We start from the raw sequence: 20,628 nt of genomic DNA on the forward strand, positions 1-20,628 counted from the left end.
TGGTACCCTCGGCGACGTCGACATTCCACTTCAACACAAACACTCATCCACCACAGCCTTAAAGCTCGGCACCAGTATCGTCAGCCAAGAGGACCGCTTGTGTCAGATCTGGCTGAATTGGCGCGCCAAGGTCCGTCCTTCTTCATCCGCCACCGGCCTCGTGACCCGCGTCGCCAGCCACCAGTGTCTCGCCTCTATCATTACCAAGCCCAAGAAAGCCCTTGCTTGTTCGCTTCTCGTCCACTCTCCTCGCTTCTTTCTCCATCCCATTCGTTCTCAACGACCACAAACTCCAAACATCCTATCGTTAAACGACGAACGAACACATCCACTATCCAACGTACCGTTTGTCTCGTCACCCTCACACGCGACTGCAACCGCAACGACAACTCAACCTAACCTAACTTATATCGCCACTCGTCTTGGTCTTAGACTCCCGTCTTGGACCACTTGACGCTTACCATCCTTCCGATAACCAAACACGACAAGATGACCATAATTCCGCCCGGTGCCAAGCTGGGTACGTCTCCTCCACTCGTGCCGAATCCAGGCCGCGCGCAGGCCTCTAGAACCCGTCTCCTACCATACACCTACAGAGTTGCAGCGCGCTTGATTCTGCTTCTCCACCCTGTTCCTTTTCGTCTCGAGCATGCTTCCCACGGCCTCCAGCGGCGCACGTTATGCCCGTCCACAACCTCCGTCCCCCTCTCTAGCTGCGCGCTCCCCGTCTCCATCCCCGAAGTGCGCACCTCGTTCGCGCGCGAACTCATACCTCGCGCCTTGCTATCAGTTCCTTCTGGCTCCACCTTGGCACCCCTTCCCGCACCTTCACCCGCTTACCCTAGCGCCTGTTGATCTCCCGCCGCCCCCGCCTGCGGCAGACCCCCGCGAGCCAGAGGGCACGCGGCGCGTGTCTAGAACTCCTGGCCGCGCAAAGTCGCCATACAGCAGTCGCGCCAACTCGCCCACGCGTCCGCGTGCCGAGTCCGGCAGCCCTCCCCCGCTGCTCGCGCCCAAGCCCCGTAACGCATCCGGACAGGGGTCAATAAGCAAGCATGGGTCTGTGCACCTCTCGCGGCCCAGCTCGCCAAGCAGCATCCACTCGAGCGGAAGCGCGATCTTTGAGCGTGACATTGAGATGCCTGCTGCCCAGAGCCTCAGCACGCTCGGCCACAAGGGAAGCCGCGTGTTCCACCACCCGCACGGCTCGACGCTCGAGCACACGGTCCCCGCCGTGCTCGACGACGCGGTCGAGGCGCTCACTGCGTCTGGGCCCGATAGCATTGGCGAGCTCGAGATCGAAGCGCCTGCGTCCACGACGGGCGCCGCGCGCTCTGGCTCGGCCAGTCTCTCGCCGGCGCTGCGCTCGCGCGTCGCGTCTATGCCGCTCAGCGCAAGCCGGTCGCCCTCCCCCGAATCGAGCCCGCACCCGCCGCACGCTCCCCCTCTCTCGCTGATCGCGGCCGCTCTCGCACCCCACATTCAGTCGAAGAGCCCGACGACCTCGCCGACCGCCGTTGACACCCTGCAGAGCATGCCCGACTCGCCCACCCAGATGTACCACGGCAAGCACCGTCCCGCGCCATTGCGGCATCTCTCGACGGGGCCCCAGCTGCCGGGCGGATGGGCATTTACGGACGAGGACTCTACGGGCGCAACCGCCATCAGAAGCGAGAGCACGAGCGGCGCTTTGACTCCCATGCCAACTGCCCTCCCGTCGCACCTGACGCCGACAAAGGAGAAGCGCCGCGTCAGCTTCATCTCGTACAACGACCTGTTACTCAGCGTCCCGACCGCTGTCACGTCTCTTGACGACATTACCACTGGCAACCACGCTCCTGACCACCTCCCGGGCACCGTGTCGCCAAGCGTGCCGTCGCGCTCGCCCGTCATGGCCGCGAGTCCCAGCTGCCTCTCTGGACCTGTGGTGCCCGACATGCTCCGCCCGCTCGGTGGCAGCATTCTGGAGGGCGAGTGGCAGCGCGAGGGCCTCGGTAAGGGCCTCGAGCAGCGCCTCGAGGACCTTGCGTTCAACGACAAGCACGTGACTCCGGAACAGAAGGCCTAACGAACCACCCGAAGCGAATAGCCATATACCCCTTGGGAGGGAACCTGCAAGATCAAATGACTGGTATAATCAAGGGTGCGCGTACATGTGCCTGTGAATGCAATGGATACAACGGTGCTAGTCTACAACTCGTACAAGAGTAGTGTCGTCTTGGGTCTAGACGTATTCGGGTGTGGGGGTGCGAGGGACGAGGTGCTCGAGCTCGTCGGGGGTGGCGGTTCCGTTAATGTGCAGGTTGCGCCTGCTTACGATTCTCGACATGCGGCTCGACTGGCGTCGGATGCGGCGAACTGGGGTGACCGGCTCCTCGTCGAGGCCAGCGACCGCACGGGTGTTGGATAGCCGCACGTCCTTGGTCAGGAAGAGGCAGACGATGGGTGGAATGACGGCGACGGCGATGGCCCAGGTCTGAATGTCAGTGAGTGTGGTGCGATGGTGGACGGTGAACAGCTACAGCAGACGCAACAGCTGGAAAGCCACACTAGAACTCACCACTAGCCGGTGCATGACGGAACGGTACGCCTCGATAGCGCCGAGGCGGATGGGATTGTCAATTGGATACTCGACGATATCGGTGATACTGCCAAACAACTCGTCCAGCAGTGTTTGGTTGGTGGTGGGCACATGTTCCGCGAGGTCGGAGGGCATGTAAGTGTTCCAGATACTGGTTGCCGCTGCCGACCCGACGCTATTGCCCACCTCGGACAACAGGAGAGTCATAGCAGTGACGGTAGCGATATCGGCGCTCCCTACGGCAGCTTGGGCGCCGACTTGTGTGGCAATGCCCGCGAATCCCCCACCAAGGCCCTGGAGGACCTGACAGACGACGAGCTCGAATGTCGTGCCCTCGGCGCTGCGGGCGCGAAGCATGATCCCAACACCGAGGAGACGGACAAGTAGACCCGCGAAGAGCATCCACTTGAACCGCCTGGTTGCGTACATGATCGCACCGGCCACAATCCCAAAGACGGTGATGCTGAATGCGTGCGTGTAGACAAAGTAGGCGACCATCTTGAGTCCCCAGTCCTTGGTAACCAGAATGAATGAGTAGAGGTACGTGTATTGGAGATAGAACGAGGTGAAGTCGAAGAAACCGATAAGGCAAGCGCTGAGAATCGGGGTGCGGTTTAACCAGCGCATTGGAAAGACTGGGTGCGCCGGAACTCGCCATTCGTAGATGAGGAAAACGACGAATAGCACAACCCCAAGGACGCCCATTGCGATCTAAATCAGCCAAATATGGGGTGGAACATACCAGAGTGCCGTGGTCCCAGTTATTATCGGGTGCGGGAACGATACCCAGGGGCACGAGGATGAGTGCTAGACTAGCAGCCACGAGAATGAGGCCAACAAAGTCCATATCGGCCGCTGCGTCGCGGAGGCTGGATAGCCCAAATCGGTGGTTGCGGTTGTGCTTGGACTTGTCCTGAGATAGGAGGGCAACGATGAGCGGTGCCAACATGATGGGAACGACTAGCGCAAACTGGACGTATCCCCTGCGCCAATCTGGAAGTACGCGGCTGGCGATCTCGGCGCTCACGAAGATGTTGATGAGGAAGGGGGCGCTTACTAGCCCTCCGACGAGACCGCGCCATCGCAGGGATGTCATATCTGCAATGACGATCTGGAGGAGCATCTGAAGGCCTGTGTATCCGAAGGCGTAGAAGATGTTACCGACCGCAATGGTGGATATGCCGTATGCAGAAGCCATAGTGAGCTGATGTCAGCCAACTCCAAAGTTGGGATGGAGAAGCGGAGAAATAGAAGGGAGAAGCAACGCACGTATCCGACGAGATAGAGGGTGGCGACGACGAGGAATGCCTCTCCACGCCCGCACACGTCGGCGACCTTGGCCATGAATGGCTTGCCAACGGCAATGATGATGGCTTGAACCGTCCCGATCGTGCCGGCCGACGAGTGGTGGTGGACGGCGGATGTTCTGGCATCAGCAGTGGCGACGTTTGGACTCACGCAAATGACAGGTACTGGTACGTCGTCATGCCTTTCGTCAGCCCACTCGTATCTTGGCGTACCGTCTAGAGAGTAGATGTACGCGGCGAGGGCGAGGCCGAGGAAGACGAGCCACGTGTTCCCGACCTCCTCCTCGTCGCTCTCGTACTCGTTCTCCGAGTCTGTGTGTTCTGCTGGTGGTGATGGTGGTAGTGTACGTCCCATGGTGAATGGAGAGGATCCAGAGGATGTGGACAAGTTGCGATGTCTCCCGACCATGAATAGATGAGATGACTACGCAGACGCAGGAGGACCGGGTCAAACGGTTATCTGATAATGGGCCTATCCTCCTAAACACCACGTGGAAAGACTTGGGCGGAGATTCAAGCTTGTCCGTGAGAATGTTGTGAACCCACCCAACTCGTACGGGGCCTTACATCCTTTGCATCCCACACTAATAACCAATGGTCCGCTTCAAGTATCGCCATCTCCTTGTCGAGTTCCTCGATCCCGATTCCCTCTCACCCCTTCCTTCCGTCAATCTTCCCAGCCCCGAAGAAGTGGAGGGCGAAGAGTGGGAGGGCGAGGAGGAGTTGGCGCGCATACCTTCCCTTCCCTTCGTGTTACCGCTCAATCCAACCAAACCGCTGTTAGGAGATGAGGGCGCCAGCGCAATCTACAAGGCCGTTAGGGCCATGTGCCAGAACGTATTTGGAGACGAGGGGTGGGGCCGGGTGTCGAGTAGTTTCAAGGGTGAGCGCGAAAGCGGCATGGTGTGGGGCAACACGGAGACGGCGGACTGTAGCTACCTCTTGAAGGCGAAGATGTCCAAGCTACCTGCTGCGCGTGGAAAACAGCTGACTCCAGTGACCTATCACTCTTCCCTCACCACACTCACACTCCTCCGCGTCGCGCGTCCGCACTACCGCCTTCTCTGGGCGGCAATCACTCTCCTCACCACGGTTGGAGGCGTCGCTGTTCTTCCGCGCGTCTTGGCGGTCAGCGGGACGATCAAGAAGCTCCAAGCAGCTGCAATCGTACACCACCGCCGTGTGACCGCGGCTGCTGTCGCAGCTTTGCTGAAGGAAGGTCAGTTGGGTTTGAGGTTGTGGTAGCTGACTTTGGCGTAGGCCAGCTGACACCAGGCAGTAAAGGCGAGGCGGACAAGGAGGCGCTCGAGAAGCGATGGGTGGTCGAGCGCGACGAGTTGGTACGTATGGAGGCACCGGAATAGTTGTATGCATATGATTTCAACAGTGTACAACAACGTCTGTTCCCCCATTACCTGACCTTCACACTCCGCATACACTGCTCTACGTGGCGCAGGCGCTCGACGCGGGTGTCCTGCGTTGCGACGAGACGGCCGCTGGTGACCAGGCGGACACCGCGAGTGTCGCGCACGAGCTTGAGTGCGGCACAAGTCTCGTCGACAATGTCGTCTGGTGTCAGCTATACGCAATGACTAGCTAGACTCACTGTATGGTTCTTCTTGTCGGCCCATCTTGGCGATATCTAATTCTAACTCACGCGCTACTTTCTTCAACAGTTGCAGACTGGTATCAGCGGGGCCTAGAGAAATGGGAACGAAAGGATGGGAACGAAGCACTAACCGCCTATCTCCAACCTCGGTCCTCCCCCAGTGCTTGAGCACCTCCTCTGCCAAAGCACCGCTCTCGAAGCTCAACCGCAGTGCTTCGCGGAGCTTCTGGATCGCCGCCTGGCGCCCTGCACCATCTGGCACAGTACCACGACTGGCCTCACGCACCGGCGCGGGAGGAGCGGTGTTGTCAGACTCGTCCAACTGGCTGAACTGCGAAGGACCTGGGAGGAATAATGCCTCTTGGGCTCGACGTGCCGGAGGTGGGAGCGGCGGCATTGGCGCGGACGGGTCGAGGAACGGTGTCTTAAAATCCGACGCCGCCTTTGTCCGCTTCCGAGGCACGCCGCCGTTGTAGAATGACAACGGCCCTCCCTCCCTCGCCGGTGTGACGCCCTTGAACGCATCGTCGCGCGCCTTGCGCTTCTGCTGAGCATATTCGGGGGTTGGCTCGTCCCCGAGGACGACAACTGCGCCTGTTACTCCTTCATCAACAACCTGGTCCATCGTCTGTAATCGATGTGCCCTGAGCACTTGTGTTTGCGGCGTTGTGAAGAGCGCCCGGGGGAAGGCGGAGGCTCCAACTCCCGGCGAAACGGTAGCGAAGCGGCTTGGCACGGGTGTCGCCAAGGGGTTTCGTGCTTGAAATGAAGACCGGGACGCTGGCGTTCTCAGTGGCGTGGGACGGTCGTTCTCTGCTAGCCACTGCTTTGTGAAGTCATCATCGAAGTCTGGGTCCTCGGCAGACGAGATATCTTGAATCGGCGAAAGATTCATGGCTCTGCTAGTTGGCGCCAACGAGGAAGAGGCGTGGAACATGGCAAGTGAGTTACCAGGATGCCCGCTCTGAGCCAGGTACCGTGGTGATGACTCCAATGGAGGGGGCTGGATGACTGGCGATGCGACTTCGCAGTCCTCGTTGAGTGCCATGGCGCGGTGATACACGCCGGCGCGGTTGGAGCACACCTGCTGTCAGCTCCGACTCTGGTCCACTCACATCACACATGCCATCGCAGTACTTTTGCTTGACCTGTTGCGTCACCTCCTTGATGTCTTCACCGAAGAAGCGGCCGATGGCTATGTGTCGGCATTGAGATATGGACTCAGCATAATGTTGCAGCTGCGGTGGTCAGCCAGGGCCCTCAAAACTCGCCTACCGCCTTGAAGCTGTTGAGCATGCGCAGCTTGGCCCGTTCCAACGTTGCGTGACCAAGCCCATTCTTTCTTGCGCTCTCGGCCTCCTTTGTGATCAAGCCCCGCAAATACTTGGCGTCCTCGCGGGCTGGTGTTAGAGTCAGAGACTTTGTGTAGCGCACCGTAGTAAAGGATGCAGCGGGACATCTAGTCGTTAGCACTGCTGTAGATGTCACCTACGTGTCCATCTCGCCCTGCGCGTCCTGTCTCTTGGTAGTACCCTGCTGTCAGAGCCGTCTACCAGATGGATCACCCTCGAAAGACTTCGGCATATCGTAATGTACGACATAGCGAACATGGGGCTGGTCCACGCCCATCCCAAACGCGATGGTGGCGACAATACACTCAACCCGACCTTCTTTCCAATCGTCAAGAGCCACATTACGCTTGTACGTGGACAGTTTAGCGTGGAAAGGGAGGGCCGAGATGCCAGCGGCACTGAGCGCGTCGGCGACGACATGGCACTTGATGAGCTCCTCACGGCTGAGCGGCTCACATTGGTAACGGAACGGCAGTACACAAGTCCGGAGATGCTCTGCGCGTTGAGATTGTGTCGCGTGTTTATACCTTCAGCCTCGCGAGAGAACGACCTGATGAACTTGGTAAGGTCGTCGATCGTATCACCCTGCCGGTCCCAGCCGCTCATGTGCCGCACCTCGTAGAAGAGGTTCTTCCGGTTAAAGGGCTCGACCCACTGTGCGAGGCCCTGGTCTGACGTCTTCGGCATGTTCAGGATTGTTAGCAGGTCACTCCGCACGTCACTGGTGGCGGACGCGGTGAGCGCTGTGATGGGGACGCCCGGATAACGCAGCCGAAACTCGCCGAGCTTGCGATAAGTCTGAACGTCAATAGAGAAAGAGGACTATACTCACTGGACGAAATGTCGAACCCCATTCCTACTGTTAGCAATTGCTTGCTTAAAGCCGTACGTCAATCACGTGGGCCTGCATGTCAGCTCACGAGACGTTTGGGAACTTACCTCGTCAACAACCAGCCGCACAATCTGCTTCTGACGGTACGCAATGTCAAAGTCAGACGTGTACTTGGGGCTAAAGAGCGTCTCTGGCGTGACATATAGAAGACGTAGCTGCGGGTGTCCAAGCCGCAGCTGCCTCTTGATCTGAGTCGTTCAGCTTCCCACCATACCCCTAACTTACCTCCTGGACATCTGCTGGGTCAGTCTTCTCGCTGAGCTGGAACGCCTGGATGCCCTTCAGCCGCATGCTCGAGACCTGGTCCCTCATGAGGGCTGTTCAGGTTAGCTCTATCTCTCATAAATTGACCAAGGAGAGGGGACACAACGATGGTGATCCCATATTCGATAGTAACAGCTGGCACCTGAAAACACACCCTGGTGTCAGCTTCGTCAGAAGCATCTAACTCACGACTTGCCGAGTCCGGTCGGCGCGACAACGAGCACGTCGCAACCCCGCAGGGCATGTAGGCAGATGTCGAGTTGGGGGCCTCGGAAGTCGCTGTGGCCCCAGTACTTCTGGAGAGTGCGACGGAGAGCGGCTTGGCTCTCCGCCGCGGATGGAATGCGCTTGAATTCGCGAGGACGGAAGTTGTTACGCTCGTGCTAGTGTCAGCTTATTCTAGTCGGAGAGGTACTTGGGACCCAAGCTGGCAAGGGTAGGTGGAAGGAAGGGGTGTGGCTGGTGGCAACGGGAAGGCTGTCAGGTTTGACGGTTCGCCGTTGGCCACCATTTGTGCCGAGACTCAAGAAATTGGTACTGAAGAAAGTCGCTGTTCCACGGGATACAGTATCAAGCAAGGGAGAGAGGATCGAGTGTGGGATATCTGGGCAAGAGTGAGATGAATTAAGCAGATTGGGAGGTGAGTCAACAAACGAAGACAGTCACGTGTCGACTAATAGAAACAGAACCGAGTTTCTAATGAACCTTAATAAGACGCGTTTGGGCTTGAAAGGCGGAATCGCCACCCAGTTTGTCATTGTGTGAGTCTTCAGGTTGATGACGAATGTTGAACTTACGACTCCTGGCACTCGGCTTGAACAACTCCTAGATCCCGATAACCAACCCGCCACTCACTCGTACTCACCTCTTGCAATCGCACCATCACTTCATCCCTTATCATCTGTCTTGCATCTATCGCCAAAGCCAGGATCCCCGCGTCACATAGATCGTGGCGAACAGCATACTAAGCTACACTCTTTGCCCGACAGGCGCAGTTCAAATAGGTACGCACCGCTTCTCTCTGTTCCGCGCGTTTCAACCATCGCACCCGACTCACTCTTGAGACGTCCATAAACATGGACCCCGGAGAGATCGAACAGAAACCTCCAGTGGAGGCACCACAATCCACGACCGCGCCACCAGAGATGTTACTCGAAACGAGCGAAACAACAGTCTCAGCAGTGTCACCATCCCCGCCACCCATAACAGCACCCGACCCGGCACCACCAGTGATGCTCGAGTCGCCGTTCATGAGCGAACCTGAAGTGGCTGAACGCTCTCCGACGCCAAAGGGGCCGCTCGCCGACCCAAACCTAACACCTATCCCCCGGACTCGCGGCACGTTCTTCCCCCGCTTCGCTCCTCTGCCCGAACGGCAAGGTACTGCGAGGCCGAGGGAATATCGGCGCGCACCGAGAATGGATGAGGCCGTGCACGACCAGAAGTTATCTGAGATGGGTTCAGTGAGATAAGATCTCGTGCCATCTGACGCAAGATCCGTATGGGCACGTCCGCGCTCATCTCGGCTCTTTCAGCCCTACCTCTGGAGGCGGACGAGTCGTCTATATCGTCTGATGAGGAGGTTGAGACGAAGAGCCTCCCACCGCATCGGCCGAAGAGTGAGCTATTCAATGTTGGTGAACTGATCCAAGTCTCGCGCATGCACTCATCGCTGCTGACGCTCCGCCCCATGGCACCCGCAACTGAGGGCGAGCTGTACAGCACAAGATCTCAGCCAGCCACATCGCGTAGCCCACCCAGGGATAACCACAGTCCTCTTAGGAGCGCCCGCAGCCCACCAGACAGTCCCGAGTCGCGGCACCACAAGCTTACATTTCCATACAAGGAGAATGTGATCTCGCGGCGGGCACGCGCACCGAGCATAACCGAACTCAAGTACCAGCACGCACCAGCGAGCCCTGAGTTGGCACGTGAGGACCTGCTGGGACCAGGGCGCATAACATGTACCGAGACGTTGAGGGAGATCGCAACTGGCACTGCCGAAGTGTCTGAACCAGTGGAGGAGATCGAGGGATCCGCGATCGGGAGGCCAGAGCGAGGCCACCTTGCAGTCGAGAGCGAGAGCACTCCGCAGATGCTCCAGAGCGTGTTTGGGCTCGCAGACCAGGAGGAGCTTATCGAGGAGATGCACTGCTGGTTGCTCCGCACTGAGAGTAAGTCCTCCTCTTGCTCCACACTTACGGCAGTGCTACAGGGCTACATGTACCTCACGCGACGGCACATCTGCTTCTTCGCCAAGGTCAGTCAAACGGAGAACGACAAGACGATCAAGAGCGGTCCGTTGTGGAAGAAGGCCAGCCGGACCAAGATGAGCACCAGATTCTGGGTAACCCTTAGGAATGATGTCTTGTCCTGGTACGATAGTCCGAACGTGAGTTGTTGAAGTTCGTGTGATGAACCTGACCGCAGGACCCATACTTTCCCAAGGGCAATGTGTCGCTGCAATATGCACTCAACTGCGATCTCGTGGACGAGACGCGCTTTAAGGTTAGACTCCCCGAGCGCCACTACAACTTCCAGTCGGACACGCCAGCCAATGCCCAAGAGTGGGTGCGCGTCATCCAGAAGTCTATCGTCAAGCTGCAGAACGAAGGGCAAGGCGTCAAACTCATCATTCCGTGGGAGGCTGTGTACGAAGTAGAGAGAAGCCCCACGCTCGAGTTTGCCGAGACTATCGAGGTCAGTTCGGAAGGACAGACCGCGGGCTGACAGGCAGATCAAGGTGGTTGATAGCGAGGACGCTATGTCGCTCGACAGCTACTTTTTCGCCTCTTTCCCAGACAACGACTACGCCTACGACCTCCTTCAGACGCTCCTGCGCGAGCGCCCTGTTTCGGAATTGCCGCCACCTGCTGCGCCACGTCCGAAGCCGACCGACCAGAAGCGCGACTCGCGCTCGAGGTTCAGCTTGACGAATCTGAGCTCGGCACTACCAATTCACATCCCCAAGTTTGCCAGTGATAAGAGGGACGCAGATCACGATCGTGTCCCAATAGCTCCTCCGACGGTTCTCGACCTACCTCAGTCAGGTACGGAATCGGTTGTGAACCACAGCGAGCCCAACTCGGAGATGAGCGAGGACGATGAAGCAAAGCCGCGTATCAAGGGATATCCTCCGCGGCCGTCAGGACCAACCCCGCCAGGCATGGTGTCCACCCCGTCTGGCTGGGCAGCGACGGACTGGATCCGCCGCGGATCCGCGCAACTGTTCGGCCCGTCTCCGGGATCTCGGCTTCCCCCACCCAGGCGGAGAGTCACCCGCAGGGGATCAGTGACGGAGGTCGTTGAGGGGTATGCCTTCGAGAGCACGGACGAAAGTGACAGCGAGCCGGCTCGCTCGCGAACGAGACACTCGATCCCTAGACTCATGAGCACGGCCACTGAGCTATCCCTTCCCACACAGGAGGACTCAGTCGCCAAACAGTTCCGCAAAACCTTTGCGTTGCCGGAGAAGGAGATCCTCCTTGACCGTGAGTGGCATGTTAAATTTCGTGGGGACTAACGCAGACATGTCGGGAAGCCTATACCGCGTCCTGCCGGTGTCTGGCCGATTCTTCGTATCCACGAACTACTTCTGCTTCAGATCGTCTGGGCTCCTCAGCAAGACCAAGGTGAGCGGTGGGATCCGAGGATGAACTGACAGCAGATGATCGTTCCCATCCGCCAGCTGTACGGCATGAAGGCGCAGAAGGCGTTCCGCTTCGGCCACCATGCCCTCATCGTCATCATCAAGGGGTATGAAGAGCTGTTCCTCGAGTTCCACTCTGCGGATAGACGCGACGAGCTTATGACGCTGCTCGAGGAGCGGATGGACGACGTCCGCGAAGCCGGTCAGGCGATCAAGGCGATCGAGACCACGCTCGGCGAGACTGCCGCTCTCACTGACGATATGGGCGGCAGCGTGCAGGCTGACGCAGCGATCGGCTCTATGTTCGATTCGGCCACCAGCTCGTTTTTACAGTTCAAGCCCGAGCCGATGACCATTGTGTGCCTTACCATCGGAAGCCGCGGCGACGTGCAGCCGTACATTGCACTGTGCAAGGGGCTGCAGGCCGAAGGGCATACGTGCCGCATCGCGACTCACGCTGAGTACCAGGCCTGGGTGGAGGGAGTGAGTTGTAGAGAAATGGCGGTGCTGACGGTAGCATGGCATTGGATTCGCACCTGTAGGCGGCGACCCGGCCAAGCTCATGGAGCTATGCGTCGACAACGGCATGTTCACTATCTCGTTCCTCAAGGAGGGCCTGCAGATGGTAGGTTAGGGGTAAGAATGAGCTGACAGTAGTTCCGTGGCTGGTTAGACGAGCTCTTGAACGAGTCGTGGCTGGCGTGCCAAGGCGCTGACCTTCTCATTGAGTCTCCCAGCGCCATGGCAGGCATCCACATTGCCGACGCACTGCGCATCCCGTACTACCGCGCGTTTACGATGCCGTGGACGCGCACGCGGGCGTACCCGCAGGCGTTTGCTGTGCCAGAGCACAAGCGTGGCGGGAGCTACAACTACATGACGTACGTCATGTTCGACAACGTCTTCTGGCGTGCAATTGCGGGACAGGTCAATCATTGGCGCAAGAACGTGCTCAAGATTGACGCGACGACCTTTGACAAGATGGCACAGGATAAAGTGCCATTCTTATACAACTTCTCACCTTCAGTGGTCCCACCTCCGATGGACTGGACCGAGTGGATACACGTTTGCGGCTACTGGTTCTTGGACAATGCAGACGGCAAGAAGGACTGGACACCGCCGGATGGAATCGTGGACTTTATCGAGAATGCGCACGCGAGAGGCAAGAAGGTCGTGTACATTGGCTTTGGCTCAATCGTTGTCTCGGACCCGCAGGAGATGACGCGCTGCGTCGTGCAGGGTGTTATGGACTCTGGCGTATGCGCGATCCTGAGCAAGGGATGGTCGGACCGTGGGAGCCGGGGTAAGACCAACCATTCCGAGGTGGGCGATTCGATAGCAGATGGCGCGGACGGCGTCGAGCTTCCACCAGAGATCTTCTCCGTTGACGCAATCGACCACTCCTGGTTATTCCCACGCATCGACGCCGCATGCCACCACGGCGGCGCGGGCACGACGGCCGCGTCATTGCGTGCAGGCATCCCCACGATCATCAAGCCCTTTTTCGGCGACCAGTTCTTCTGGGCTGAGCGTGTCGAGTCCCTCGGTGTCGGCACAGGCCTGAGACAGCTCACATATGAGGGACTCGCGAGAGCGCTTGTCGAAGCCACGACGAACGAGCGGCAGATCGCTAAAGCCAAGATCGTTGGACAGACCATTCGCGCTGAGGATGGCGTCCAGCGCGCCATCGAAGCGATCTACCGGGACCTCGAGTACGCGCGTTCCCTTATCCCTCATGAGGAGGACCCTTACTCAATCCGGGCTGGGCTCCCGCTCACGCTGTCGCGTACGCCATCGCGGCAGGACAGCTCACACACCCCCTCCCGCTCAGGCAGCCACACGCACTCTCGCACGTCGAGCCTCGGCGACATCCTCACTCACTCGCACTCGCGCACCCGCAGCACCGAGGGCATGCGCTCCGACGGGAGCTGGAGCGTCGTCAGTGACGGCGGGGCGAGTCACAGCGACTCGGACGAACACCACCACCGCGTTCCCGTTCTCGGCAGTCTCGTCGGCCACATCAGCTCGGCGATCAACCGCGCCGAGACGCGCAAGTAGACCCCTTCCCTTCCCCCATCTGTATCCCACCCTTGTTGCAAATCCGCCCACACTGGGTATCCGTATGCATGCTGCCGCTCTACTCGTCTGCCTCGCGCTTCTGCTTGACGAGATCCTTCATGCGGCGCACGTAGCTGTTGTCAGCGCCGAAATGGGAGTGACGCACTCGTCGTACTGGCACTTCTCGTAGCTGTGCCTCTCGTCATCGCACTTCCATGTCAGGTAGTCGTTCTTGTGGCGGCAGATGTTCAGGGGGATGAGGAGGCTGAGGTCAGCGGCTGCTAGCTATTAGGGTATGGGAACAAGTGCGCGACGGGGCATTGTGACGGAGTTATGCGCGGAACTGGCTGTTGGTGAACGGCATGATACGCAGCAGCACGCCAGTCCGCCATTCCACTTGTTGAAGCCGTGTCTGCATCGCAACCTGCCCGCCTTGCGCCGTGTCTGGGCAGACAATCAAGTCCGCAAGCATCACCTCTCCGAGCCCTTCAAACCAGCCATTCTGCTGATACACAAGAGCGGGAGAGCGGGCGAACACCCGCGGTCGGCCAGCGGAACAGCAAGCAGTGGCGCGCAACACGCAGACAGCGACAGCCCGGAGATAGTCTAGCCAGCGACTGCGTCGATGCATAGTCCCCTGGTGCCGTTGGTAGGTCCGAGGTAGGACGGACGGAGGGGTGGAGAGATGGAGTGTGGGGAGGTGTAGCGCCCAGACGACACGCACGAAGAGCACTGGTCACGCCAGCCCAGGGGGAGGCGGTTCGCCTTCATCTCGGTCTCGGAGGCGGTGGTCGACGCGGCCATGGTGCTGGTGTGTTGTGGGGTTCGGGGTCGGCAATGTCCAACTCGAACGTCCTGGTAGGCTGGGCGATACCTGCGGTGAGCCGGGTGGGAGCATGGGTGAGAGCGGAGGCAGATTGGGCGGTGTTAGGCGGTCTGGGCTGTGTGGCGGTTCAATTCCGTCATCATTTGCTTTCAACATCAATCAGTATCTTAATGCATACATGCATACAAAATCAAAAGCAGCAGTAGCGAGTGCATGAGATGACAGTTCTGATGAGGCAGGTGAGCTGGGTTGCTGATACAATACCCATCACACTCAATGAATGCATCGTTTGAATCTCGCAATGGGTTCTACGCTTTCGTACAAGACTCTAGTGGGTTGTGGTATGGCACGGATACTAGTGCGAGGGGCTCGACCCCTCGTCACCCTCGGCGACGTTGTCGAGGCGGGGAGTACGGGGCTGGCTGGGCGGGCAGCACGTGTCGGCAGCGCACAACTCGGGTGGGCAGCGTATGAGGCAAGCGTTGCCCTCGTCGCCCGAGTCGGACCTGGTCTCGGAGCCGTTGTAGAACTCGGGCTGGATCGTGACGCTGTGGATGCCGTGCGCGTGCAGCTCCTTGCGGATATTGTTCGCCACCTCCATGTAGTCCTTGTCGGGTTCGATCATGACGTGGACAGACGCGACCGTGGTGGTCTCAGAGAGCTGCCACACGTGAAGGTCGTGCACACTCACGACGCCGTCGACGCTGTTGATCGAGTCACGGACGCTATCGAGCGAGACGTGCTCGGGCACGCCCTGCATCAGGATCTTGGACGCTGAGCGCACGAGCGGCATCGCCGAGCTGAAGATGATGCAGGTGATGAGCAACGAGACGGCCGGGTCGAAGAGCAGGGTCCAGCTCCCCTCAAAGCTGGCATTAGACGGATTGCGGGCAAGTCGGCCGACTCACAACCAGATGACGAGACCGGCCGAGATGACACCAACGTTGCCGAGGCTTGAGCGTTAGCAGGATCGGCCGAAGGTGACTCACGCATCGCCCAAAACGTGCAAGAAGACACCGCGCATGTTCATCGCCCCATGCGCGTGGCCGCTGGTCGGCGCCTTGGCTGGCTTGTGGTCGTGGTCGTGGTCGTGGTCGTGGCCGTTGCCGCGCTCGGCAGCGTCAGCGTCAGCAGCGTGCTTCGTAGGAGGGATAGTCTTGGGGGACACGGGTTCGTCGACAGCAGTGTTGTCAGTCGAGGGTGTAGACGACGAGGCGACCACCTCGCGCGGCGGTGGCGCCATGGTTTCGTTGGTGCCAGGCTGCGGTGCCTTGAGAGCAGCCAAGGGCCGCGAACGACGTCTACTGGCGTTCGACGTGCGGTGGTGCGTGGGGAGAGGCGACCCGGTGTAGACATCACCGTCGTAAGACGCACCGAAACGAGCAGCCTCGATGATCTGAGCGCGCGTCTCCGCGGGATGTTGGTAAGGGAAGGTGAGGCTGTCGGATCTCCGACGCTGAATCGGCATCGCCTCAGGTTGGAGAGGCTCGTCATCGTCAGTCGGCAGAGTAATGGCGCCGTGGTCGTGGCCGTGGTCATGCCCGTGTCCATGCCCGTGGTCTACCGTTAGGTCGAGAGAGGCGCATAAACTCACCGTGGAAGAGGAACAGGCCGACCATGTTGCTAATGAGGCCAGCGGTACCGACGCCAACGATAAGCTTGGGGTTGGTGATCTCTGGCCGTCAGCGGGTTAGAGGACCAGTATTCACCGGGAGGAGAGATGAGACGACCCACGGCCTCGACGCCGATGGACGCACACAGCGCAATAAGGAAGACACCGTTGATCAGCGCACCAAGAATTTCGGCACGCTGCCAGCCATAGCTGTTGGCCGAGCTCGAGGGGCTGGTAGCCAGCTTGATCGTGTACAGCGCGACAATGAGGGAGAGGACATCGCTAACGTCAGCGGCGCAGGGATGTGGTCGTACTTGAGCATGTGGAACGAGTCTGCGACAAGAGCGAGCGAGCCGACTGCATAACCGACAATCAGCTCCTGCGTGTTAGCAGAGCAGACAAAGGACGCACGAGGAAGAAGAAGGCCGTGTCGATGACCAGGAGGATGATGATCCTCGCCTCTCTTGAGAGACCCATGGTGGCGGTTCAGATGACGGAAGGGTAGGATGAGACTTTAGGATGAGGCTTATGAGGGAGGACTGGTGGCTGGTCGGACTAGACCGGCTAGGCTGATCGGACTAGACCGGCTGGTGGAGGGGCCAGGCGGGGGCCGGACGGGTGGCGAGGGTGCGCCGAGCTAATGTGGTGGAGGTGAGAGCGAGAAGAACGTTGTCAGCGCTACCTTATCCTGCGAGATAGATCTTGTTGTCCTCTATCTTGACAGATGAGAAGAGGAGTACAGTTACACGGTCAATGACTGCGCTCAAAGTTGATGATTGATACTGGTCTTGGATACCCTACGCCATTGTTACTCCCACATTGCCAAGTTCGGACATGTGTCAATGACCGCAGTGGCTGCTGTAGCCCGATTACCACTGTCGTCTTGCGGACCTGATTAACCTGATTAGGAGCCTGCAAACGTTCCTGAACCTATTCAATCAATTCAGGTTCAAACCTAGCAAGGAAGTTGATAATGACATCAATAAATACACGTCATTCATACATACTGCATAAGGATGATTGATTAGTGTCGTCCTATGTATCTGTACTATAACCACCACCGTAGTCTAGGTCTAGCCCCACTAATGACAGGGGGCTAAACCCAACAGATACCCACGTGAGTTATTAAGTTGCACTTACCCTGGAGACGCGTGGTTGACGTTGAGGTTGCTTTGGGCTTTGGGATGGTTTAGGTCCAATGCCATATTCCATACGCCATATGCCGGTCAAGTTGAAAGAGCAAAGATCCCAGTTAGAAACGCGTCGACATCCTTGTTACCTTTTGAGTTTAATAGTCTGGGCTTGTTCCCAGACATTCTCGACATTCTACGCAAAAGTCTCTCTTATCCTCTTCATCCTCTTCATCTCATTCATTCTCCACTTGCACACGCGGTCCCCCTGCTCCGCGACTCATCAACGCGCTCTCATCTTCGTCTGCGCCACTTTACATTCCAACCTTCTCAACCTTCCTCTCTCGTCTTCAACTTGCCGCTTCCGCACCACCCTTAAAGCGTCAAGATGGCGCGCCTGCCCATCGCCATCCGTCCCAAGGACATCCCTCCTCTCGCCACCGAGCCTCACCCCCACCCTTCCCCACTCCAGCAACTCGTCGGCCACACTGTCTCTAAGACCGACTACGATGCCGTGTGTGTGCCTCTTGCCAACGCACTCTGGCAAGACCGGTGGGAGCGACTCTGCCTCCGTCCTGTCGGCATGGAAGACGAGGACGACAACGGCTCGATGCAGGATCGTGCGAGCGATGTTGACCGCGATGCAGACCTCTTCCGCCGCGAGCCGAGCCTGTTCCGCCACGAGTGCAACATCACTCGGCTCGAGGAAAGCCAGAGCGTCATCGCACTCGCGAGCGACTGGCTCGAACTCGACTCGCCAGACGAGGGGATCCGCTTTGACTCTGAACTGGTGCGTGGGCCTGGTGCCGTGAGCCGGATTCACTTCTTGGCTTAACTTGGCTTTGACCCGCCTGCGCAGTAGCGCCTTCCGCCAAGGCCGTAGAACACCACTGACACGCAGGGCCTCCGCGCTGAGATGCAGCACGCGCTCTACCTCTCCCTCCCGGTGCTCGTCGTGCCCGCACCAAACCTCGCGAACCGCGACTTCCTCCCATCGTATGCGCGTGTCATTTCCAATCTCCTCCAGATGGGCGGCTCGTCCGCGTACACACAAGTGTCGATCCGCATCCCCGTCTCTGATCCCCTCGAGATTATTGGACAAGGGCCAGCACCTACGAACGGCCACGGTGAGAGGCATCACCGCCGGTCGTTATCGCTGTCGTCCCGACCGTCGAGTATGCACCAGCACCAGATGAGCATTGGGCAGTTAAGTGCCATCACGGGCGGGGGCAACGACCCGAACGGATCGGCACCGGCAAGCCGCGTCGTCAGCCAGGCGAGCTCGAACGTGCCCCAGCGCACCGTCACGCACAGCGCGATTCAGGGCGATCCCAGCTCGACGTGGGAGATGTGGGACTGCATTCGCTCGTTGTGCGGCTACCACCCACGGTTGAGTGTTAGTGAGTCACGCTGTCAACAAACGCCACCGGCGTCAACACACGTCAACAACACAGCCACTGACACCAGTGCTTGACCTCAGTAATCCACTACCGCCGAGCCAGGGCGCGATCGCACGCTGGGCAGCCGAGCCAGTCAAGCGCATCTGGCTGCCAGCTGGCAGCTTCATCCCCAACGCAAAGGGCTACCCGGTGCTGAGCAAGGCGACGCAGGCTTTCATCCGGGGGCTGAGCAAGCACCAGCCAACGTTCGTGCTGTCGGGCACAAGCGACGCGAGACACCCCAGCGGCGGACAGAATGCGTATCTACAATATTTACGCCACATCACATCGCAGGCCGGCGCATCGGCTTACATCTCGCCCCAGGGCCCTGCAGAGATCGCAGGCGGCTACGGCGATTACCTCCAGGCACCGTTGCAGCCACTCGCGGACGACCTGGGTAGCGCGACCTACGACGTCTTCGAGAGCGATCCCGTCAAGTACCACCAGTACGAGGAGGCCGTGTTCCAGTGTGTGATGGACGAGGAGCGACAGCCACCAGATGGAGAACCATTCGTTATTGTCGTCGCGGGCGCAGGTCGCGGACCATTAGTCGCAGCGACCCTGCGCGCATTAGACCGCGCAGAGCGCGACGCACGCCTGTACGCGGTCGAGAAGAACGCAGCCGCGTTCACGACGCTGCAAGAACGCAAGGCACTCGAGTGGGGCGACGCTGTCGAGATCTTATTCGGAGACATGCGCACCCTGCATGTGCCCGAGCTGGCAGACATCCTCGTCTCCGAGTTGCTGGGAAGCTTTGGCGACAACGAACTAAGCCCGGAATGCATCGACGGCGCGACGCGCTTCCTGAAACGTACGTCTTCCCCTCGACCACGCTGACATCAGCTGGCGCGGTGTCTATCCCCACGTCCTACACCGCGCACCTCGCGCCCATCGCCAGCTCCAAGCTGCACCACGATGTGACGTCGCGCAGCGCAAACGCCGCCGAGATCCCGTATGTTGTCATGATGCAGCAGGCCAACATCCTGTCGGGTGAGACGCCGGGCATGAGCGGACGCTGCGGTGAGCGTATCCAGCACTGCTGGCAATGGGAGCACCCGCGCTGGGACCTGATGCTGGACGAGGCCGGTCTGCCCCTCACCAACAGCCATAACACGCGCTCGACCACGTGCACGTTCCACATCCCACACGCGTCGCCGTGCCACGGCTTTGCTGGATATTTCGAGGCACACCTGTACGGCAACGTCGGTCTGTCGATCCACCCCGACACGATTGCGCGCGTGTCCCCGGACCTGTTCAGCTGGTTCCCCATTTTCTTCCCCCTCAAGAGCCCACTGTACCTCCCGTCTGGTGCTGAGCTCGAGGTCAACATCTGGCGTCTCACGGACCAGAAGTCGAAGAAAGTGTGGTACGAATGGAGCGCCGAGGCGTACCTCCCTACCGTGCCCCAGTTTGGCGGGACGCCTAGTGGGAGCATGCACATGGGCATGCGGTATGGCTCCGGGCACACGAACCCGACGTCGCCGACCGAATCGCATTACTCGGCCCGGCCGCCTCTACGCGACGGGCAGGAGCTTGGCCGCGTCAAAATCGGTCAGACCGAGCTGCACAACTCCGGCGGCAAGCACTACTCGATTGGCCTCTAGCCTGACAATCCTACACATCGATTCCCTCATATAGACACCGCCTGATATTATGTCACCCAGTAAGAGCGAGAGATCTGTACACTACTAATGCCGATGCATGGCATGGTCATAGCTACATAGGGAGCTGCTGAGTGGGTTAGAAGGTGAGATGGGTGAGATGGAACAGTCGTGGTGGACGGATTGCGAGATGGACGGCGGAATATGGCAGAGACGTGATTGTGGCTGGGTGAAGTTTTGGTCATTGCGTGGCTGATGTCAATACAAACAACAGGGGTTAGATTAGATGAGATTGAGCCTGTGAGGCA

At 59.0% G+C, this 20,628-nt stretch overlaps 8 protein-coding genes across 8 annotated transcripts; 4 read left to right on the forward strand and 4 right to left on the reverse strand.

Annotated features, from left to right (window-relative positions):
• Positions 1–489: 489 nt before the first annotated feature.
• CcaverHIS019_0505680 (uncharacterized protein) lies at positions 490–2,068 on the forward strand (the record flags this gene model as incomplete). Its single annotated transcript, XM_060601741.1, has 2 exons — positions 490–520; positions 846–2,068. 2 exons carry the CDS (start codon positions 490–492, stop codon positions 2,066–2,068), a joined length of 1,254 nt encoding a protein of 417 aa, XP_060458205.1.
• A 156-nt stretch (positions 2,069–2,224) lies between these two features.
• CcaverHIS019_0505690 (uncharacterized protein) lies at positions 2,225–4,243 on the reverse strand (the record flags this gene model as incomplete). The annotated part of the gene is made up of 6 exons (XM_060601742.1): positions 2,225–2,476; positions 2,561–3,292; positions 3,324–3,785; positions 3,851–4,007; positions 4,040–4,070; positions 4,102–4,243. 6 exons carry the CDS (start codon positions 4,241–4,243, stop codon positions 2,225–2,227), a joined length of 1,776 nt encoding a protein of 591 aa, XP_060458206.1.
• A 239-nt stretch (positions 4,244–4,482) lies between these two features.
• POP5 (uncharacterized protein) lies at positions 4,483–5,252 on the forward strand (the record flags this gene model as incomplete). The annotated part of the gene is made up of 3 exons (XM_060601743.1): positions 4,483–4,771; positions 4,886–5,107; positions 5,164–5,252. 3 exons carry the CDS (start codon positions 4,483–4,485, stop codon positions 5,250–5,252), a joined length of 600 nt encoding a protein of 199 aa, XP_060458207.1.
• A 47-nt stretch (positions 5,253–5,299) lies between these two features.
• On the reverse strand, positions 5,300–8,516 carry CcaverHIS019_0505710 (uncharacterized protein; the record flags this gene model as incomplete). Its single annotated transcript, XM_060601745.1, has 16 exons — positions 5,300–5,457; positions 5,495–5,571; positions 5,629–6,581; positions 6,613–6,735; positions 6,773–6,897; positions 6,932–6,956; positions 6,990–7,030; positions 7,063–7,273; positions 7,306–7,647; positions 7,682–7,705; positions 7,739–7,753; positions 7,789–7,929; positions 7,967–8,058; positions 8,093–8,160; positions 8,195–8,388; positions 8,421–8,516. 16 exons carry the CDS (start codon positions 8,514–8,516, stop codon positions 5,300–5,302), a joined length of 2,685 nt encoding a protein of 894 aa, XP_060458208.1.
• A 565-nt stretch (positions 8,517–9,081) lies between these two features.
• ATG26 (uncharacterized protein) lies at positions 9,082–13,712 on the forward strand (the record flags this gene model as incomplete). The annotated part of the gene is made up of 10 exons (XM_060601746.1): positions 9,082–9,468; positions 9,501–9,624; positions 9,658–10,179; positions 10,213–10,397; positions 10,436–10,705; positions 10,743–11,496; positions 11,534–11,637; positions 11,673–12,137; positions 12,172–12,279; positions 12,312–13,712. The coding sequence occupies 10 exons, from the start codon at positions 9,082–9,084 to the stop codon at positions 13,710–13,712; spliced, it is 4,320 nt and encodes a 1,439-aa protein (XP_060458209.1).
• A 79-nt stretch (positions 13,713–13,791) lies between these two features.
• CcaverHIS019_0505730 (uncharacterized protein) lies at positions 13,792–14,516 on the reverse strand (the record flags this gene model as incomplete). Its single annotated transcript, XM_060601747.1, has 3 exons — positions 13,792–13,846; positions 13,879–13,977; positions 14,437–14,516. The coding sequence occupies 3 exons, from the start codon at positions 14,514–14,516 to the stop codon at positions 13,792–13,794; spliced, it is 234 nt and encodes a 77-aa protein (XP_060458210.1).
• Positions 14,517–14,893: 377 nt separating this feature from the next.
• On the reverse strand, positions 14,894–16,627 carry ZRC1 (uncharacterized protein; the record flags this gene model as incomplete). The annotated part of the gene is made up of 7 exons (XM_060601748.1): positions 14,894–15,407; positions 15,447–15,491; positions 15,528–16,098; positions 16,133–16,213; positions 16,248–16,432; positions 16,465–16,529; positions 16,562–16,627. The coding sequence occupies 7 exons, from the start codon at positions 16,625–16,627 to the stop codon at positions 14,894–14,896; spliced, it is 1,527 nt and encodes a 508-aa protein (XP_060458211.1).
• A 1,041-nt stretch (positions 16,628–17,668) lies between these two features.
• Positions 17,669–20,323, forward strand: CcaverHIS019_0505750 (uncharacterized protein; the record flags this gene model as incomplete). The annotated part of the gene is made up of 4 exons (XM_060601749.1): positions 17,669–18,070; positions 18,182–18,680; positions 18,748–19,530; positions 19,563–20,323. 4 exons carry the CDS (start codon positions 17,669–17,671, stop codon positions 20,321–20,323), a joined length of 2,445 nt encoding a protein of 814 aa, XP_060458212.1.
• Between the last annotated feature and the right edge of the window lie 305 nt (positions 20,324–20,628).

Source organism: Cutaneotrichosporon cavernicola (assembly GCF_030864355.1).
Source record: "Cutaneotrichosporon cavernicola HIS019 DNA, chromosome: 5".
NCBI classification, from domain to species: Eukaryota; Fungi; Basidiomycota; class Tremellomycetes; order Trichosporonales; family Trichosporonaceae; genus Cutaneotrichosporon; species Cutaneotrichosporon cavernicola.